At 43.3% G+C, this 19845-nt stretch overlaps 1 protein-coding gene and 1 non-coding gene across 2 annotated transcripts in view; both read left to right on the top strand.

The window, feature by feature from the left end:
• The window catches only part of LOC124613477 (2-amino-3-ketobutyrate coenzyme A ligase, mitochondrial-like), a 152264-nt gene extending 137531 nt beyond the window's left edge, over window positions 1-14733 (top strand). The window contains exon 8 of the mRNA XM_047142184.1: window positions 14576-14733. Within this exon, the coding sequence (XP_046998140.1) occupies window positions 14576-14733 (158 nt within the window). The remainder of the gene's footprint in view (window positions 1-14575) is intronic.
• Trnal-caa lies at window positions 1679-1753 on the top strand. The gene has a single exon. It is a non-coding gene; the product is annotated as a tRNA-Leu (tRNA).
• Window positions 14734-19845: the final 5112 nt, after the last annotated feature.

Here is a 19845-nt window from a genome sequence, read left to right as displayed (position 1 = left end):
CACCACTTGTACAATTCTTTAAGAACTCCTGCTTCTGTATATGTTACAGCATTTACCTTTATGAGAATGATGAAATAATCAGTGTGTGTTACCAGATCTATGTCTGCATTGTTGTATTGCATCTTTCCTAGGTATATGTCCAATATCAAACACATGAACACACGACCACAGACAAAATCTCTTCAACAGCCATTTCAAATCTTTTTGTTTAAGCATTTACCATGATCTGAGAATGTTGTATCTCTATCCTAGCAACTATGTTTCAAAGTTAATTCTGTCCAACGAAATTTGTGACTAGACTGAGTATTTGTTGAGAGTGACAATGGAGAACATTCTTTTGGATAAATAGAATTCAGTGATCACTAAAACTGAATCTGGTTTTACATCTGACAACAGAAGCATTATTCCAGAATGAGATTTTCACTCTGCAGCGGAGTGTGCGCTGATATGAAACTTCCTGGCAGATTAAAACTGTGAGCCCGACGGAGACTCGAACTCGGGACCTTTGCCTTTCGCGGGCAAGTGCTCTACCAACTGAGCTACCGAAGCACAACTCACGCCCGGTATTCACAGCTTTACTTCTGTCAGTACCTCGTCTCCTACCTTCCAAACTTTACAGAAGCTCTCCTGCGAACCTTGCAGAACTAGCACTCCTGAAAGAAAGGATATTGCGGAAACATGGCTTAGCCACAGCCTGGGGGATGTTTCCAGAATGAGATTTTCACTCTGCAGTGGAGTGTGCGCTGATATGAAACTTCCTGGCAGATTAAAACTGCGTGCCCGACCGAGACTCGAACTCGGGACCTTTGCCTTTCGCGGGCAAGTGCTCTACCAACTGAGCTACCGAAGCACGACTCACGCCCGGTACTCACAGCTTTACTTCTGTCAGTACCTCATCTCCTACCTTCCAAACTTTACAGAAGCTCTCCTGCAAACCTTGCAGAACTAGCACTCCTGAAAGAAATGATATTGTGGAGACATGGCTTAGCCACAGCCTGGGGGATGTTTCCAGAATGAGATTTTCTCTCTGCAGCGGAGTGTGCGCTGATATGAAACTTCCTGGCGGATTAAAACTGTGTGCCCGACCGAGACTCGAACTCGGGACCTTTGCCTTTCGCGGGCAAGTGCTCTACCAACTGAGCTACCAAAGTACGACTCACGCCCGGTACTCACAGCTTTACTTCTGTCAGTACCTCGTCTCCTACCTTCCAAACTTTACAGAAGCTCTCCTGCGAACCTTGCAGAACTAGCACTCCTGAAAGAAAGGATATTGCGGAGACATAGCTTAGCCATAGCCTGGGGGATGTTTCCAGAATGAGATTTTCACTCTGCGGCGGAGTGTGCGCTGATATGAAACTTCCTGGCAGATTAAAACTGTGTGCCCAACCAAGACTCGAACTCGGGTCCTTTGCCTTTCGCGGGCAAGTGCTCTACCAACTGAGCTACCGAAGCATGACTCACACCCGGTACTCACAGCTTTACTTCTGTCAGTACCTCGTCTCCTACCTTCCAAACTTTACAGAAGGACTCCCAGGCTGTGGCTAAGCCATGTCTTCGCAATATCCTTTCTTTCAGGAGTGCTAGTTCTGCAAGGTTCGCAGGAGAGCTTCTGTAAAGTTTGGAAGGTAGGAGACGAGGTACTGACAGAAGTAAAGCTGTGAGTACCGGGCGTGAGTCGTGCTTCGGTAGCTCAGTTGGTAGAGCACTTGCCCGCAAAAGGCAAAGGTCCCGAGTTCGAGTCTCGGTCGGGCACACAGTTTTAATCTGCCAGGAAGTTTCAGAAGCATTATTATTTCAGTAAAGTGAAGGCTGTAAGCATATGGTTTAAATAACTTGCAACTTTTGATGTTTAATTCACAGAATAGTATATTTTGTCATTGTCCTACCAATGCCAATGGCGAGCCATCTTCTTGCGTCAACAGCAGTTTGGATGGTGTAATACATCTGGATGCCAGTGGACTCAGTAAAGGGTATAATGAGGTGTGGAGCATAAGACGCTTGTATGTCCACCAGCGGTTGTGAAGTAGTGTTTATAAACAATGGTGCATTCCATGTTTATCAGTTATATGTTAGCATTATAATAACACCAGTGTGATGTGTAAACATGGTGTTCATTCAAAAGAGATTTTGAATAAGACTTGTAAACCACATAAAATTATGTACACAACATTTAAGTGTATGGAATTACTTGTTATTACTTACTGCACAAAATACACATTTTAACAGCAAACTGGACTCAACTGGAGAAAGGGATAAAAGTTCATACCAAAGATAAAACACACTACTGTTGATTGTTGGATCAGTTATTTCAGCAGTCCCCTACCACCCTTCCCCTCAGTGTGCAGCACCAAGACTCTAAGGAAATTGAAATCTTTTTTGCTGACTGACTCTTGTGCGGATTGCTGGCTGTAATGTTGATGCAGCTAATGGCTGCAGTGATGATGCGGCTGATGGCCAGTGGAGAGGAGTGATAACTTTGGGTAAGGTCTGCATCAGTGCTTCCTGGTGTGATGAGGCTTCCAGCATCAGAATGATGCCTGGTAAATTTGAAAGTAGGACCTATGCTGGGTCGACTTGCTTGTCATGAGACCTTTGTGGGTTTCCCATCTTGCAGTATCTCTGTGGTGTGGTTTCCTCATCATAACTCTAGAAAGGGGTCAGTGTACAGTGATTGGAATGTTGATCTGATGAGATCTGTGCTGAGCATGATGCGAGTGCAGTTGTTGACAGTTTCATGTTTACTGTGGTGCTAAGAAGGCAGCCATTGTATCTTGACTACATGGTCTCAGAGCTGTTGAATCAATTGTGGAAGTTCCACTGGGGATGACAGTGGTTCAGAAGTGATATATTTTGCTGAAATCCACAACAGGTCCCCATACACCATTTCTGTTAACAGTGCTCTGATGTCCAACTTGTACACCATGAAAAGCCCTAGAAAGACAAAGGGAATGGCCTCCATCCATTTATTGTAGTGGTACATGAGAGCCATCTTTAGGATATGGTGCCACCTTTCTACTATCACATCGCTGGCAGGATGATAGCTTGTCATATGATGATGCTGGAAGATGCATAACTTGGATGAGTATTGAAAGAAAATAGATTCAAATTGCTGGCCCTGATCTGTAGCAACATGGAGGGTACAACCAAATCATGTTATCCATGTGAGGATGAAGGTTTTTGCTGTTGTCTCAGCAGAAATGTCCATGGTGGATGTAACTTCTGATCACTGAGTACACGTGGAACTCTGCTATGAAAAGGTACCCGCAGCCATCTGAAGGTGGAAAGAGGCCTATGAGATTGATGTTGAGAAGGATTAATGTTAATGAAGAGCTGAAGAACCTCCAAAGTGCCAAATGTCAACATGTATGTGTCGGTCCACTTTACATTGCTCACACTGAATACTTACACAAGCCCATGAACAAGCATCTATTTTAATCAATGGCAGCACAAAATGGTCAGTCACTAACTTGATGGTTGCATTTGTTCTTGGATGTGACAGACTGTTAACAGTGTTGAAAGCAGCTTTGTAGGGTCTTGGTGAAATGTAGGTCCTTGGCTTCTGCCAGGCACAAGACATGCCATGGTGTCAACCTGGTGCTTGGCACCAGGGTTTGGGTGAGTCAGAGTTCTATGTAAGGGTTGTCCCATAATCATTGTAGTTGTGGATATGGAATTTGAATGGTGGTGTGTTCTTTGTAATCCATGGTATTTGCCAAAACATAGATGCACAAAAAATTATCAGCAATGAAATGTTTTACTTCTTTCATGAGGTGCCCATATATCATAAACAGGCTAACAATCTGCATGTCTGAACTGCTGCTTGTCACTAGTGCTCTAGAAAACAGGAACTGTCAGTTTGTGATCAGTTTAAATTCTCAAAGGGCAAGCTGCAATTTGTGGTCAAAAATGTCTTAAGAGCTTTGTAAATTGCAAGCAGTTCTCTCTCATACACATTGCTGCTGCACTGGTTGCAACATTTTGGAAAAAAGTTAGTAGTTGCCATTGTTCATTAGTCTGTTGGTTTAGGGCTGCACACATTACTGTGTGGCTAGTGTCAACTATTGCCAGGGGTGCAGATGGCAATGGATGAGTGATAAATACTTCACTACTATTAAGGTTCAACTGAATATTATGTAAAGCCTTTTTGATTTCTGGGATCCACTTTAGAGGTCACTGGTCCATCCTGTCACATACTGTGAGTCCTTCTGGTAGCAACATTTGTATTCATACTGTTGCCAGGAAGTGGTGGCAATAAATATTGACCATTCCCAGGGAACATCTTAACTGTTGGTTTTCTATCAGCTTTGGAAGGGCTTGTGGAGCTGCCATCTTCTCCAATAATGTACATATGCTACTTGTATTCCCTAGGAAGGTCAATTCTGCTTTGCTGTAATTATGCAGTTGCTCACACACTTCTCGCTTCTTGCACATATTGTTCCCATAATCAGGTGTTTGGTGAGAGCACTAGAATGTCATTGAGGTATACAAAGCAAAATGGAAGTACCTTCAGCACTATATCCACAAAATGCTGCCGTGTTGTGCAGCATTTTTGAGACCAAATGGTATAAATAAAAATTCAAACGGGCTGAAGGGCATGATACCATTGTCTTAAGGACATCCCATGGTGCCACAGCTGTTTGATTGTTCATCTTGTGGTGGTCTATGATGCTGGAAACTTTTGAAGTGGTTAATGTGCAGGAAAAAATCTTGAATGTTCAATATACGTTACCTGTTGGGACTGTCATGGCATCTGAAGCACGGTAATCATTGCTTGGCCATGAGTCGTCATTATTGGGTACAAGTTCTAAGGTGAAGACCATGGACCTTCAGAATGACAGATTATCCCAGCTTGGAACATTTATCCAATTATGGTCTTTTTCTATTAGGACACTGGGGCAATTCTATAAACATACTGCAAAGAGGCTGGCGAGGTGTGTTACAAACAAGATCTACATCATTGTGCTTGCTGTGCTATTCTGTGCTGCTATCTGTAAATTTGTCATAAACTTCTTTAATATCCTAAAATGACTTGTGGGCATGAGCACTTTCTTTTAACAGCTTTTCTATTTCCATCTTAGATGCCTTCAAGTACTTCCTCCTGGAAAACAATCTGAATTTTAAATCTGAGTTTCCATCATACAGTTCCTGTTTTGTCATTTTCATACTTCTTTTTACAGCATTTAGAATAGATTGCAAAGTGCAGCAGTTATTACTTAACTGTAAAAGGTCTTCTAGATCACATTCTGGAGGTTCAGCTTCACGAGCACGAGTAGCTTCTCTGTATTTTTCTGTAACATTTTGGATGAGGTGACAATAGTTACTTTGTTCTTGCTCATAACTAATGTCAGCTTTGGGTTGTTTTCGATGTTGTTATTGTCTGTTTTCTGTACCTTGCTGTAAAATGCCCATGTCAAGATGGTGGCAAGGCTGACATCAGTAGTCAGACCTTTGTGATCATAGGTGGTGGCCACTGAGTGCATTTTTATTATTGGTGTGTGACAGTGTTCTGTCTGGTGATTATCTTGCATCTGTGGCTTTTTGTTTAACTTGTGATGTGTCACACCTAATCCATATCATGATTGTTCTTTGCATGGGCACCTGCTGATATTGTACTTTTCGATGTATGTTGACTAAAATGAATGTGATAGAAGCAAACATTAATTAAGTTGCCTTCAGGTTGTAGGTACATGGTTTGTAGCTGTTGGTCCATCCCATTGCTGCTGCACCCAAATTTGTCTGGCCAAGGTCTCAAAGGTAACACACACACACACACACACACACACACACACACACACACACACACACACACACACACACCCTACACTTCTTTGAACTGATTATTCTAACAAGGTCATCCAAGGCAGATATGCCAGCAGTATTATGACAGAAAATTTTCCTGCTGAATACATACCCTATTAGACATTATTTTCACACCAAAACCACACTTAAAATACACGCATACTCTTAAATTTATCCATGCTGTATGGATCTGGTTGAAGTCAGAGACTGTGTTATAAATTTATCAAATAATTTTTACTATTTATATTTCAAACATTAATCCAGTTTACTCATACAATTGCTCATATAAGACATATTTCTCACCTATTACAGTTTTAAAAAATTATGTGATATCTGAAAATTAATCTCCTCACAGAATGAGATTTTCACTCTGCAGCAGTGTGTGCACTAATATGAAACTTCCTGGGAGATTAAAACTGTGTGCCAGACTAAAACTCAAACTCGACACCTTTGTGTTTCACGGGCAAGTGCTCTACCGACTGAGTTACCCAAGCATGACTCACAACCTGTCCTCACAGCTTCAGTTCTGACATTACCTTGTCTCCTACCTTCCAAACTTCACAGAAGCTCTTCTGTAGAGATAGGAGATGAGGTACTGGCAGAATTGAAGCTGTGAGGATGGGTCATGTTTCATGCTTGGGTAGCTCAGTCGATAGAGCACTTGCTCTTGAAAGGCAAAGGTCCCAAGTTCGAGTTTCAGTCAGGGACACAGTTTTCATCTGCAGGACATTTCAGTCTCCTCACAGTTTTCCATTGTCAACTATTTAACTAATGAATGGTTTCACTATTGCAATGACCATTCATTGACTAGTTAGTCATAGGGTTATTCATCACTTGTGGTTCTTGTTGTTGTTGTCATGGTCTTCAATCCAGAGACTGGTTTGACGCAGCTCTCCAAGCTGCTCTATTCTATGCAAGTTTCTTCATCTCTGAGTAACTACTGCAACCTACATCCTTCTGAATCTGCTTAGTGTATTCATCTCTTGGTCTCCCTCTATGATTTTTACCTTCCACACTTCCCTCCAGAACTAAATTGGTGATACCTTGATGCCTCAGAATTTGTCCTACCAACCAATCCTTTCTTCTAGTCAAGTTGTGCACAAATTCCTCTCTCTCCAGCTCTATTCAGTACCTCCTCATTAGTCATGTGATCTACCCACCTAATCTTCAGCATTCTCCTGTAGCACCACATATCAAAAGCTTCTATTCTCTTCTTGTCTAAACTATTGGTCATCCATGTTTCACTTCCATGTATTGCTACACTCCATACAAATACTTTCAGAAAAGACTTCCTGACACTTAAATCTCTATTCGATGTTAACAAATTTCTCTTCTCCAGAAATGCTTTAATTGCCATTGCTAGTCTACATTTTATATTCTCTCTACTCTGACCATCATCAGTTATTTTGCTCCCCAAATAGCAAAACTCATCTACTACTTTATGTGTCTCATTTCCTAATCTAATTCCCTCAGCTTCACCTGATTTGACTACACTCCATTATACTTGTTTTGCTTTTGTTGATGTTCATCTTATATCCTCCTTTCAAGACACTGCCCATTCCATTCAGCTGCTCGTCCAGGTCCTTTGCTGTCTCAGACAGAATTACAATGTCATCAGCAAACTTCAAAGTTTTTATTTCTTCTCCATGGATTTTAATTCCTACTCAGAATTTTCCTTTTGTTTCCTTTACTGCTTGCTCAATATACAGATTGAATAACATCAGGGATAGGCTACAACCCTGTCTCACTCCCTTCCCAACCGCTGCTTCCCTTTCATGCCCCTCGACTCTTATAACTGCCATCTGGTTTCTGTACAAATTGTGAATAGCCTTTTGCTCCCTGTATTTTACCCCTGCCACCTTTAGAATTTGAAAGAGTGTATTCCAGTCAACATTCTCAAAAGCTTTCTCTAAGTCTACAAATGCTAGAAACACAGGTTTACCTTTCCTTAATCTATCTTCTAAGATAAATCGTAGGATCAGTATTGCTTTGTGTGTTCCAAAATTTCTACAGAATCGAGGCTTATCTTCCCCAAGGTCAGCTTCTACCAGTTTTTCTCAGCTTCTACCAGTTTTTCCATTCATCTGTAAAGAATTTGTGATAGTATCTTGCAGCTGTGACTTATTAAACTGATAGTTTGGTGATTTTCACAACTGTCAACACCTGCTTTCCTTGGGATTGGAATCACTATATTCTTCCTGAAATCTGACTGTATTTCACCTGTCTCATACATGCCAGATGGTAGAGTTTTGTCATGGCTGGCTCTCTCAAGGCTATAAGTAGTTCTCATGGAAATGCTGTCTACTCTTGGGGCCTTGTTTTGACTTAGGTCTTTCAGTGCTCTGTCAAATTCTTCACACAGTATCATGTCTCCAATTTCATCTTCATCTATGTCCTCTTCTGTTTCCATTATATTTCCTTCAAATTCCTCACTGTTGAATATACCCTCTATATACTCCTTCCACATTTCTGCTTCTTGTTCTTTGCTTGATATTCATACAGGTGGTTCTATTTTCTCCAAAGTTCTCTTTAATTTGCCTGTAGGCAGTATCTATCTTACCTTTAGTGATATGTGCCTCTACAGCCTCACATTTGCTCTCTAGCCATCCCTGCTTAGCCACTTTATACTTCCTGTGAATGTCATTTTTGAGACATTTTTACTCCTTTTTGCCTGCTTCATTTACTTCACTTTTTATATTTTCTCCTTTCATCAGTTAAATTCAATATCTCTTCTGTTACCCACCAGTTTCTACTAACCCTTGTCTTTTTGCCTATTTAATCCTCTGCTGCCTCACTATTTCGTTCTCTCCAAGCTACCCGTTCTTCTTCTACTGTATTTCTTTCTCCTGTTCTTGTCAATTGTTCCATAATGCTCTCCCTGAAACTCTCTACAACATCTGGTTCTGTCAGTTTATCCAGGTCCCATCTCCTTAAATTCCCACCTTTTTGCAGTTTCTTCAGTTTCAATCTACAGTTCATAACCAATAGATTGTGGTCAGAATCCACATCTGCCCCTGGAAATGTCTTAAAGTTTAAAACCTGGTTCCTAAATCTCTGTCTTACCATTATATAATCTATCTGAAACCATCCAGTGTCTCCAGGTCTCTTCCACATACACAACCTTCTTTCATGAGTCTTAAACCAAGTGTTAGCTATGATTAAGTTATGCTCTGTGCAGAATTCTACCAGGTGGCTTCCTCTTTCATTCCTTATCCCCAGTCCATATTCACCTACTACTTTTCCTTCTCTTCCTTTTCCTACTACTGAATTCCAGTCCCCCATGACTATTAAATTTTCATCTCCCTTAACTATCTGAATAATTTCTTATATTGCGTCATACACTTCCTCAATATCTTCATCATCTGCAGAGCGTGTTGGCATATAAACTTGTACTACTGTGGTAGGCATGGGCTTTGTGTCCATCTTGGCTACAGTAATGCATTCACTATGCTGTTCATAGTAGCTTATCCATGCTCCCATTTTTTTTATTCATTATTAAACCTACTCCTGCATTACCCTTATTTGATTTTGTATTTATAACCTTGTGTTACACCCCATGACATATGGTCAGGTGTCATTATTTGACTGTAAAGGTATGCTTTCTCTCTTATCTGTATACCTAGGTATGCTATGCATGTGTATATCTGTTCTGCTTCTGATGTATTTTCTGGGATGTTATTTTCACAAATATTAGGGCATGTTCTTGTTATAAACTTTAATCACTAATAAATTGCATGGATATACAAACGTAGAAACAATAGCTGGTTACACGCTACCAATTCTGTATCGGTCATTCGACTGCCGTGCTGTGACATGCAGCCGGCGCCATTCGTAGCTAGGTGGCGCTCCCGCGCTCAGCCGAGTTGCGGAGCGCCTCTATCGCCGTTTGCGCGTACTGACGTGGCGGCACTATTAAATGTCATGGCACTGTCACAACACTTTTCCCCCCTTGAAAGGGCGGATGGAAGGGCGGTGCTGTAACATGATGAATCCCGTGTCCAGTACAAAAATCACGGAAGGCCTGCGAAGAGAACTGAGGGCCATTGTCCATGACGATCGTGGATGGAAGACCTTCTAGCGCAAAGAGTTTGGACAAAGCCAGCATCGTTGCCACAGTGGTGGGCGACGGCCATCGAACAACAAACGGAAACTTCGAGAAGGCGTCAATCAACAGCAGCCAATAAGTGCCGAGGAAGGGGCCGGCAAAGTCAGCGTGCACTCGTTCCCATGGCTGCACCGGGTCAGGCCACGGAGAGGGCATTGTACGGGGTGCAACCAGTTATTGAGCACACTGATCAAACGCAGCGACCATGTGGGCGATGTCCGAATCAATACCGGGTCAATAAACGTGCCTGCGGGCCAGGGACTTAGTCCGAGAAATCCCCCAATGGCCTTCATGCAACAGTTTGAGAACATCTTTGCGAAGAGAGGCTCGCACCATGACCCGTGGATATGTGCCATCCGTGGCCAGAAGAACAACACCATCACTAACAGATAGACAAAGGCACAAGGCATGGTAGTTGTGAAGGGGGTCCGATGCCCGGCCCTTGATCCTGTCCAGCCAACCCTGTCGAATAAAAGCGATCACCTGACGCAGGACCGGGTCCTGCGCAACAGCCAACGTGACCTGCGAACCTGTAAGCGGAAAACCCTCAACCGCACGACGTTCTGCCTCATCAATGTGGAAACAGAGTACTTCAACTCAATCGAAAACCGGGTCGGGGCCCATCGGCAAACGCGACAATGCGTCAGCGTTGGCGTGCTGGGCCGTGGGGCGATAGTGAATCTCATAGTGAAAACGAGACAAGTATAAGGCCCAACGTTGCAGGCGGTGAGCTGCCTTATCCGGAAGTGATGCTGATGGGCTGTACAGAGAGACCAGCAGCTTGTGGTCGGTGATGAGGTGAAACTTAGAACCATACAAAAAAACGCTGAACTTTTATAGAGCATAAATGATAGCGAGCGCCTCCTTTTCGATTTGAGAATAATGCCATTGCGCATCATTGAGGGTCTTGGAAGCATAGGCGATGGGTTGTTACAACCCATCCTCATACCGATGGGTGAAAACAGCCCCTAGGCCATACTGGGACGCGTCAGTCGCCAGAACCAAGTGCTGACCTGGACGGAATGTGGCAAGACAAGGCGCCGACTGCAAATGAGCCTTCAGGTGGACAAAAGCCTGCTCACACTCGTCAGACCAACAGAAAGGAACGTTTTTGCGTAACAGCTGATGCAGAGGATGAGCTACCGCCGCTGCGGATGGAATGAATTTGTGATAATAAGCAATCTTGCGTAGAAACGCCTACAGTAGATGGCCGGGGTAGAGTGGTAATGGCCGCAACATGCTGACGTAGAGGACGTACACCCTCACGGGACAAGTGGAAACCAAGATACACGATGGAGGGTTGGAAGAACTGTGACTTGTCCAGATTGCACTTCAACCCAGCCGAATGCAGAACCCGAAACAGTGAACGCAAATTGCGAAGGTGCTCCTCAGTGGAGGCCCCCGTGACAACAATGTCATCCAGATAGTTTATGCAGCTGGGAACGGAAGCCGTGAGCTGTTCCAAAAACCGCTGAAAAATGGCTGGCGCACTAGCGACGCCAAACAGTAACCGCTGGTACTGATACAAACCACAAGGAGTGTTGATGACGAGAAATTCCTTGGAAGACACATCCAATGGCAACTGATGGTACGCCTCCGATAAGTCAAGTTTGGAAAAGAATTGGCCCCCAGCGAGCTTGGTAAATAACTCCTCAGGACAGGGAAGAGGATAAGTGTCAATGAGGCTCTGAGCATTGACAGTGGCTTTAAAATCACCACACAATCGCAGACTCCCGTTTGGTTTAGAAACCACCACGATTGGCGATGCCCATTCGCTGGAGGTAACAGGAAGGAGAATCCCTGAAGCTGTTAACCTGTCTATCTCAGCCTTGACAGGTGCACACAACACCACTGGAATAGGGCATGCCCGGAAAAATTTAGGGCGAGCTGTAGGTTTAAGAGTAATGTGGGCTTCAAAATCCTTGGCACGACCCAGACCAGCAGAGAACATGGACGAGAATTCAGAACACAATCCATCCAGCTGTTGATATGGAATATCCTCAGATATGAGGTGCACATCATCATCAATGGAGAACCCGAACAACTGGAAAGCATCATAACCGAACAGGTTTTCAGTGCCCGCATGATCCACCACATAAAACGTGAGGGGCCTAATAACAGACTTGTAGGCAGTGGAAGCATCAAACTGGCCAATGATAGGAATTTTCTGTTTATTATAAGTTCTCAGATTTCGCGTAACTGGAGACAAGGGAGGGGAGCCCAACTCCAAATACGTGCAAGAATTAATGAGAGTTACTGCAGAGCCAGTGTCCACTTGCATGCGAATGTCTTTATCCAGAACATGAACAGTAACAAACAACTTATTTGTTTGAGAAAGCACACAGTTAACATCCATGTCCGATGCCTCATCCTCGTCGACAGGAACTTTAGGGGACTGACACACAGAAGCAATGTGGCCTTTTTTCCTACATGAATTACACGTGGCCCAACATTTTGGACACGCGGCCCTGTCATGCTGTACAAAACAACGTGGAGAAGAAGGAAGTGCGGAACAAACCTGCTTCTGTGGTTGCTGTTTTCGCTGGGAGCGTGGTGGCCCAACGCGACGTTGTTGATGCGAGTGAACCGCTGCCACATCGTCGGTCCCCTGGGAAACAGGCAAATTGTCTATGTTGAAAGTGGTCTGTATAGCACCTACATCACATCACACGTCTATTTGCGCACCAGCAGCGTGAGATACTTCAAAAGATTGAGCGATGCTTAGAACATCCGACAATGATGGGTTTGGCAGTTGTAAGGCACGTTGCCAAACTTCTTTATCAGGAGCAAGCCGTAGAATAGCATCCCTAGCCATTGAATCAGCATAAGACTCATGATGAGTGTCCGTGACAAACTGACATTTCCTACTCAGACTGTGTAGTTCCGCCGCCCAAGCCCGGTAAGATTGATGGGGCTGTTTACGACACTGGTAGAACACCACGCAGGCGGCAACGACATGGGTGTTTTTTTGGTAATGGTTAGACAATAAGTCACACATTTCTTGAAAGGACAGAGAGGCAGGTTCCCGCAGCGGGGCTAACTGAGATAGCAGCTGATAGATCCGTGGGGAAATCCAAGATAGAAATAACGACTTACACATAGGAGCATCGACAATGCTGAAAGCCAAGAAGTGTTGCCGCAAACGCTTCTCATAATCCTCCCAGTCTTCAGCGGCCTCGTCGTAAGGAGGGAACGGAGGCGGAGAAGAGGAAGACAGACGATGAGTAAGCGACGTCGACAATGCCTGAATAGCAGCTGTCAGCTGTGTTTGTTGTTCAATGAGCGCTTGCATAAGCTGTTTCATGTCTGCCCTGACACGAACACACAACGCAGGAACAAAAATATCCGACCTCGTCGCCAAAAAGTGTTATAACCTTTAATCACTAATAAATTGTGTGGATATACAAACGTAGAAACAATAGCTGGTTACATGCTACCAATTCCGTGTCAGTCATTCGACTGCCATGCCGTGACATGCGGCCGGCGCCGTTCGTAGCTAGGTGGCACTCCCGCGCTCAGCCGAGTTGCGGAGCGCCTCTATCACCGTTTGCGCGTACTGACGTGGCGGCACTATTAAATGTTGTGGCACTGTCACAACACTTCTGTTGGACTACCTAACCATTGTTTTTGTTAAGTCCCCATTTTTCATTGCAGTTGTTTTTATAAAGTTTACTTTTTTGCATGTGTATCTTCCATTTTAAAGGTAGTGTGTGTGCCCTATACAACATGAACCTTAATGAAGAATTATTTGTGTGTGTTTGACAATGTTGATTTATGTATTGTTATTTTGTATTGTTACATCAATGTAGGTTGGTTTCCTGTAAATGTAAAAACTGTGTTGCTGCTGTTCATTAACAAATATTAGGTATAGGAAATGTATTGTGAAATGGATTAAATACTGGTAGAAGATCATCAAGTTCCTTTTTGGTGCCATTAAATAAAAGTAGTGAACATATATCTTATTATAAATTATTTCTTTCTATTTTTATTTTTACTTCTTTTAGTGAAAAAAATATTTTCAGTGTTAATTAAACTCTCAGCCAGGAAACCTGACATGCCGTTGTCCATGGCTAGACGTTTTACCTCAGGTGAACTTTGCCACTAAATGAGAAATAATCATGAGAAAGTACCAGTCCCAGTATCCCTATCAACTCTGAAATTACAAGAAGGACCAGGTTTTGCTTTTAATTGGGTTATGTGTGACAGTTTCTATTGTCTCACTGACAGCTACATTTGTTGATAAATTAACAATATCATCTTAGGCAAACATAGCACATTTTGGGATTTTTACATCCTGTTGATAGCTCATTTGCGTTTTTTAACTGAATTTTTGGCTTCAAATGGGTTAAAGGTTTTGAGAACCATTCAGGAGTTCTGAAATTTTGTAAGCTGTTTTTTTCTTGGAGTTGAGAATAGATCTGCTTGGAGCATCGTGTTTGCAGATTTTTTGTTGTGTCCAAATTTTTATGCATTTAGTAAAAGCTACATTTGTGACTGAAAGATGCCCTTCTTTTCTTTATATTTTACAAATGTAAATAAGCCACAGCTAGAACAATAGCCACTGTGGACAAAATTAAAAATCACATTTCACTTGCTTTTCCTGTTTGTGTCACCATATTGCATGCAACCAAAAATAACTCACAATCACTAATTAGATATTTTTTCCCGTAGGTAAAGGAATTTTGGTGCCAGCTTTTACCCATCCTTTAGTACCAAAAGATAAGCCAAGAATTCGTGTGCAGATAAGTGCAGAACACTGCGATGAAGACATTGACAAAGCTGTGTGTGCATTTACTGAAGTTGGCAAGAGTTTGAATATAATAAAGTAATTAGTTTGAAGTAAATGGATAACATTTAATTTAGGTCATCATTATAAAAGTTTCAAACTTTTATTAATGTCTCTGTCAGCTGTGAAAATGTGCAGTAAATAGTGGTGTGAAATTTGAAATGAAAGATATAGTTATTATGTTATTCCAAGTTCTTAAAAATAGCCATATTTATTGACTACAATTGGAGTGTTTAAAACAGAATATTTCTTATGTTGATTATTAAGCTTTGTGAAGGAACATCCCTTCATAGGAAGTACAAATATTTGGTAAGTTCTCTAAACTGACAGTTAAAATTACAACAGATTTTTTAAAAATTTAAGTATTGTTGATTCTCCCAGCAAATGAACAGACAGAACAATGAGTCTGTCAAATTTATTATGAAATTAAATTTCTGAGATGAAAGCAACTAGATAGATACACATAACAGGTAAGTTTTAGGATTCTAATATTTTCAGTCATTTCACTGCAAGTAAACTATGTCTTACAAGTAAGTATAAAAATCTGTTGATAATATGGGTACAGGAGAACATAAAATGAATTTAAGGTCACTATATTACAGATGTTACATGTACAATATCATCCCTACCAGATGATGAGTTTTTTAGATATGTAGGTTTATGAACTCATGACACTGATTGAATTATTTATCAATAAGGAATTTTTTTCTGTCATCTCTTAAATGATGGCATTGAAAAGTTCCAAAGAGACAGAATTGCTGGCCAATATTACCATCAGGAAATGAAATTCTAGTACAGTAGAGAAATAAACTAATTTTTATCTTTAAAGTTTCTACTGGCAGGAAGGAAATTTTGCTCTCTAATATTGGCTTATGGGTTTAGTGTTGTAGGATTGCCGGATCCCATGATGTACACCATACCACATGTAATAAGCACTACTTTATTGGTCCAAAGCACACATATACAGATATACACATCTCTTGATTCACAATACATTTACCATTTCGCATGTGAACACAGACTGCTCACGAAGAGCTTGCAAAACAAAGATGTTATATGCTACTTGGTCTATAGTCGCCACATTAGCCCCCCCCCCCCCCCCCGCCCCCCCCCCCTGCAGAGTGGGGAGCACAATGGCAAATATGAGGACATATTTGTAAAGGAAGTACCTATGGGGAGGGGGGGGGGGGCAGGAGGAAGGATGTTTAAACAGAAATGATACATTACATATTAGTATATCAAGCCTTTAGCCAGCGAGGGAGACAGATGGTTCTGCCTGACCAGGCGAACCCCGTACAGCAGTGGAGGGATACAGGGAGGGGACGGTGGATTGTTAAAAGCTGGAGTAGCAAACCTGAATGCCTGTTGTGGTACGAATGGTATGAAGGACTTTTACGGTTGATGGGTCAGTACCAACAGGCAAGAGGACAGACTGGAGAAGGTGAATGTGGGTCAAGTTGTCATTGGGGAAGCTGGCTTGTTTGTAGAATACAAACACATTATCTGGATGCACAACAAAAAACACTTTAGGACTGCAAATGAAATCAGTGTTGACATTAAATAGCACTTCCGTTTAGGGGTTGACAGAATCTCCACACATGTCATCATCGGCAATGTCACACGTTCCGAGGCTAGCCCCTGATATGTCACTAAATCCTATACGGGGTTGACAGAATCTCCACACAAGTCATCATCAGCAATGTCACACGTTCCAAGGCTAGCCCCTGATACGTCACTAAATCCTAACAGGGGAGAGGCGGGGGGCTGCCTGTAGGAGGGGGAGTCATCACATGCATCTCTCTGCAGGGGGATGTCACATCCACCCCTGCAGCACTGTCACACAACTGGGAATAGGTAACATCAGACATGCAGGAATGGTCATCATTCACCTGTGGACAGTCAGTAGATGTCTCATGCGAGGCAGGTGTGGCAGGGTGGGAGCAGTCTCGGTGGGGTATGAGGCAGTTCTCCCAGAGACCATGCTGGTTTGAGGCAGCAGACAGATACAGTTTGAGGTGTGCCGTTAATAAGCACTTCGAATATGTTGTTACACCACAGTATGACTCTGTGAAGGCCCAAGTATGGAGGGATGAGTGCCAGTCAGACATTGTCATCACACAGCACAACGCCAAGTCCTTACGCAGAAGTATGGGAGGAAGTGAGTGCTGCCAAGCAGGGGTACACGAATGTTAGTGATTAACTCCTTAACATGCCTGACAAATGTCGAGTTGCAGATTTGATACAGAGGGAGTGAAGGCTTGACTAGCTCTGCTGGGAGTGTGAGAGGTTCTCCATGTAGTAATTCTGCCAGAGATGCGCCAAGGTCCTCCTTTGCACGTGGCCCAAGTGCCTAACATCACCCATGGTAAGGTGTCGGCCCATTCGCCTCTGTGGCACATCAGTGAGGCTTTAAGCATTCGGTGCCAGCTTTTGACAAGCCCGTTGCTCTGGGAGTGGTATGCTATTGTCCTAAATCATTTCACCCGGCACAGTTAACAAAGCTGCCAGAAGAGGGCAGACTCGAACTGGCGATCATGGCTGAAGTGCGTGATCCACATTAATAAAAGGGCTCGGGCCACTGCATCGGCTGTGATAGTAGTGAGGGGAATTACCTCTACCCAGTGGCTAAACCTGTCAATGACAGACAGTATGTAACGAAAGGGGCTTGAGAGAGGTAAGGGCCTGATGATATCGATGTGTATGTGTTGAAATCTGCCACATCGAACATACCCATGGGGGGCTGTGTGTGGCATCCTACTTTTGCACATTGACGAGCTGCACACACTCGCATCCAACTGCAACATTGTTTTATCACCCCGTTCGGCTACAAGATGTGTGGTGGCATGTATGCTAGGGTGTACCAAATCGTGAATACTATTAGAAACGTCCCGGCGGAGAGGTGCGGGGATCACTGGACATATGCATCCCGTTGAAATGTCACACTAGATGGGCAATGATTACCCAGGAAGTGTCCATAACTCGAGTTTGAGTCCTGTTTCAGAATTAGAGTGCAATGCAGCAAGTTCAGGATCATTTGTTTGCAATCTAGGGGATTTGCTGAGGTCCAGTTGTGAAGATATTACCGACACACGAGATAAAAAATTGGCGATGACATTGTCTGCCCCTCAGACATCACATATTTCATTTGTAAACTGGCATATGAGGTCCATATGATGGAAAAGTGTTGGGGATGAGTCCTTACCTGGGTTGCGGAAAGTGTATACGAGCAGTTCATGGTTGCTAAATACCACGAGATGGCGACCTTCGGTATCGTCTTGGAAATATGTGACTGCAATGTAAATAGCAAATAGTTCCCACTCGAAGGTCAACCATTTGTGTTGGGAAGCAGACAGTTTGCTGGAGAAAAATCTGAGTGGCTGTACAACAGAACCCACAGCTTGCTGAAGTACTGCCCCCACTGCTGTATCACTCGTGTCTGTAGTAAGCAAGATGGGAGCATCAGGGATGGGATGAGCAAATGTAACGGCCATCTGTAAGGCTGACTTGAGATTATCAAATGCCTGTCACATGTCAGGAGTCCACGTGACTGCCCAAAACCCTGAAGTGTTGTTGCCTGCCAGAGCATACGTCAGTGGAGCTTCTATGTCAGCGGCATGGGGAATGTGTTTGTGGTAGTAATTTACCATTCCTAGGAACTGGCAGAGACAAAGGCACCATATTAATAGCCTTGACCTGTTTGGGTAGGGAACAGATTCCATCAGCAGAAACCATGTGGCCCAGAAAAGTGAACTAGTGCGGCGGAGTTGTGACTTAGCGTTGTTCACTGCAACACCATTTGCTTGTAATAGTTGTAACATTGTATTAAGGTGGATTTCATGTTCCTCGAGTGAGGAAGAGAAAATTAACAAGTCATCCAGGTATGCATATGCAAAGTCCAGTTTTCCAACCAATGAGTCAATGAACCATTGCCATGTCTGTACAGAATTTTTAAGGCCGAACAGTATAAACAGATACTCTAACAGTCTGAACGAGATGATGATGGTGGTTGTTTCAATGTCCTCAGGTGCCACTGGCAGTTGGTGGTATGCCTTGTAATAGTTGATTACACTGAAAATTTGTGCTCCGTGCAGTTGGGAAGCAAAATCTTGAATGTTTGGGATGGGATAATTATCTAAAATTGTTCCAGTGTTAAGCACCCAATAGTCACCACAGAGGCGGAAAGTGTCATCTTTCTTTGGCACCAAATGAATGTGTGATGACCAACTAGGGCGAATAGCCTTACTGTCTAGTAGTTCGTGTATAATAGCTTTGGTGTGTTTAAGTTTTTCCAGATTTAAACACCTAGCATTCGCGGGTACCGGTGGACCATCCATGGTATTGATTCTATGGACAGTACCATTGTTGATCACAAACACCGACGAGGATGATGGACCCACACCCGATGCAGTATGACTAACCTGCAATGCACATGCTTTTGTGTGTCCCAGGCCGACAGATGGAAACTGCCGCACAGCTGTGCCAGCCCCTGAGCCCTGAGGGCCCCCTGGGGTGGTATGCAGGGGTGGCAGAATGTTGTAAACCTGGTCTGCGATCTTCAGTATAGTGTCCAGTGGGGCCAAAGTTAAATGGAGAGGGTGAATTTGAACTTACAGAGGAAGTCTGAGCAACCAGATGGTCCAAAGTGTAGTGTCCAGCATATTATGTGTGTCAATCACAGTGCAGAGATGATGCCAGTGCTTTGATGGGGATCTGGAACACAACAACTTGTGACTGACGATGAGGTGAATAGCTTTCTCTGTAGATCTGGATAGGCACTTGAGGATGGTGTGTCAGGTGAATGCATATTTGTCTGCAGGAGGAGGCAAAGCCACAATATCGCAGATCAGGTCCAGTTCATCATGAAGGTGACATAGTAAGCAAAGGAATTTCAAGTTGTCATCACCAACACCGTGTAGATACAGGACGTGGTCAAACAAGGCAAACCAAGTTTCGGAAACTGTCACTCTCCGTCCATAGCTCTGCAGCATAGCTGGCTCAGGTGCAGTAGCGGTGTACCAGTTCACAACACTATCAGTGGTAGACGGCATGGTAGGCTTGGTCAAGAAATCAACAAGTCGGGCATTTGACGGAGTAATGCCAACAGGCATAGAATGGACCAGGGCAGAAGAGATGACCGTAGTTGACCGATGTGCGG

This window comes from Schistocerca americana, chromosome 4 (genome assembly GCF_021461395.2).
Source record: "Schistocerca americana isolate TAMUIC-IGC-003095 chromosome 4, iqSchAmer2.1, whole genome shotgun sequence".
In the NCBI taxonomy this organism is placed as follows: Eukaryota; Metazoa; Arthropoda; class Insecta; order Orthoptera; family Acrididae; genus Schistocerca; species Schistocerca americana.
This window is presented reverse-complemented; position numbering and strand designations above follow the sequence as displayed.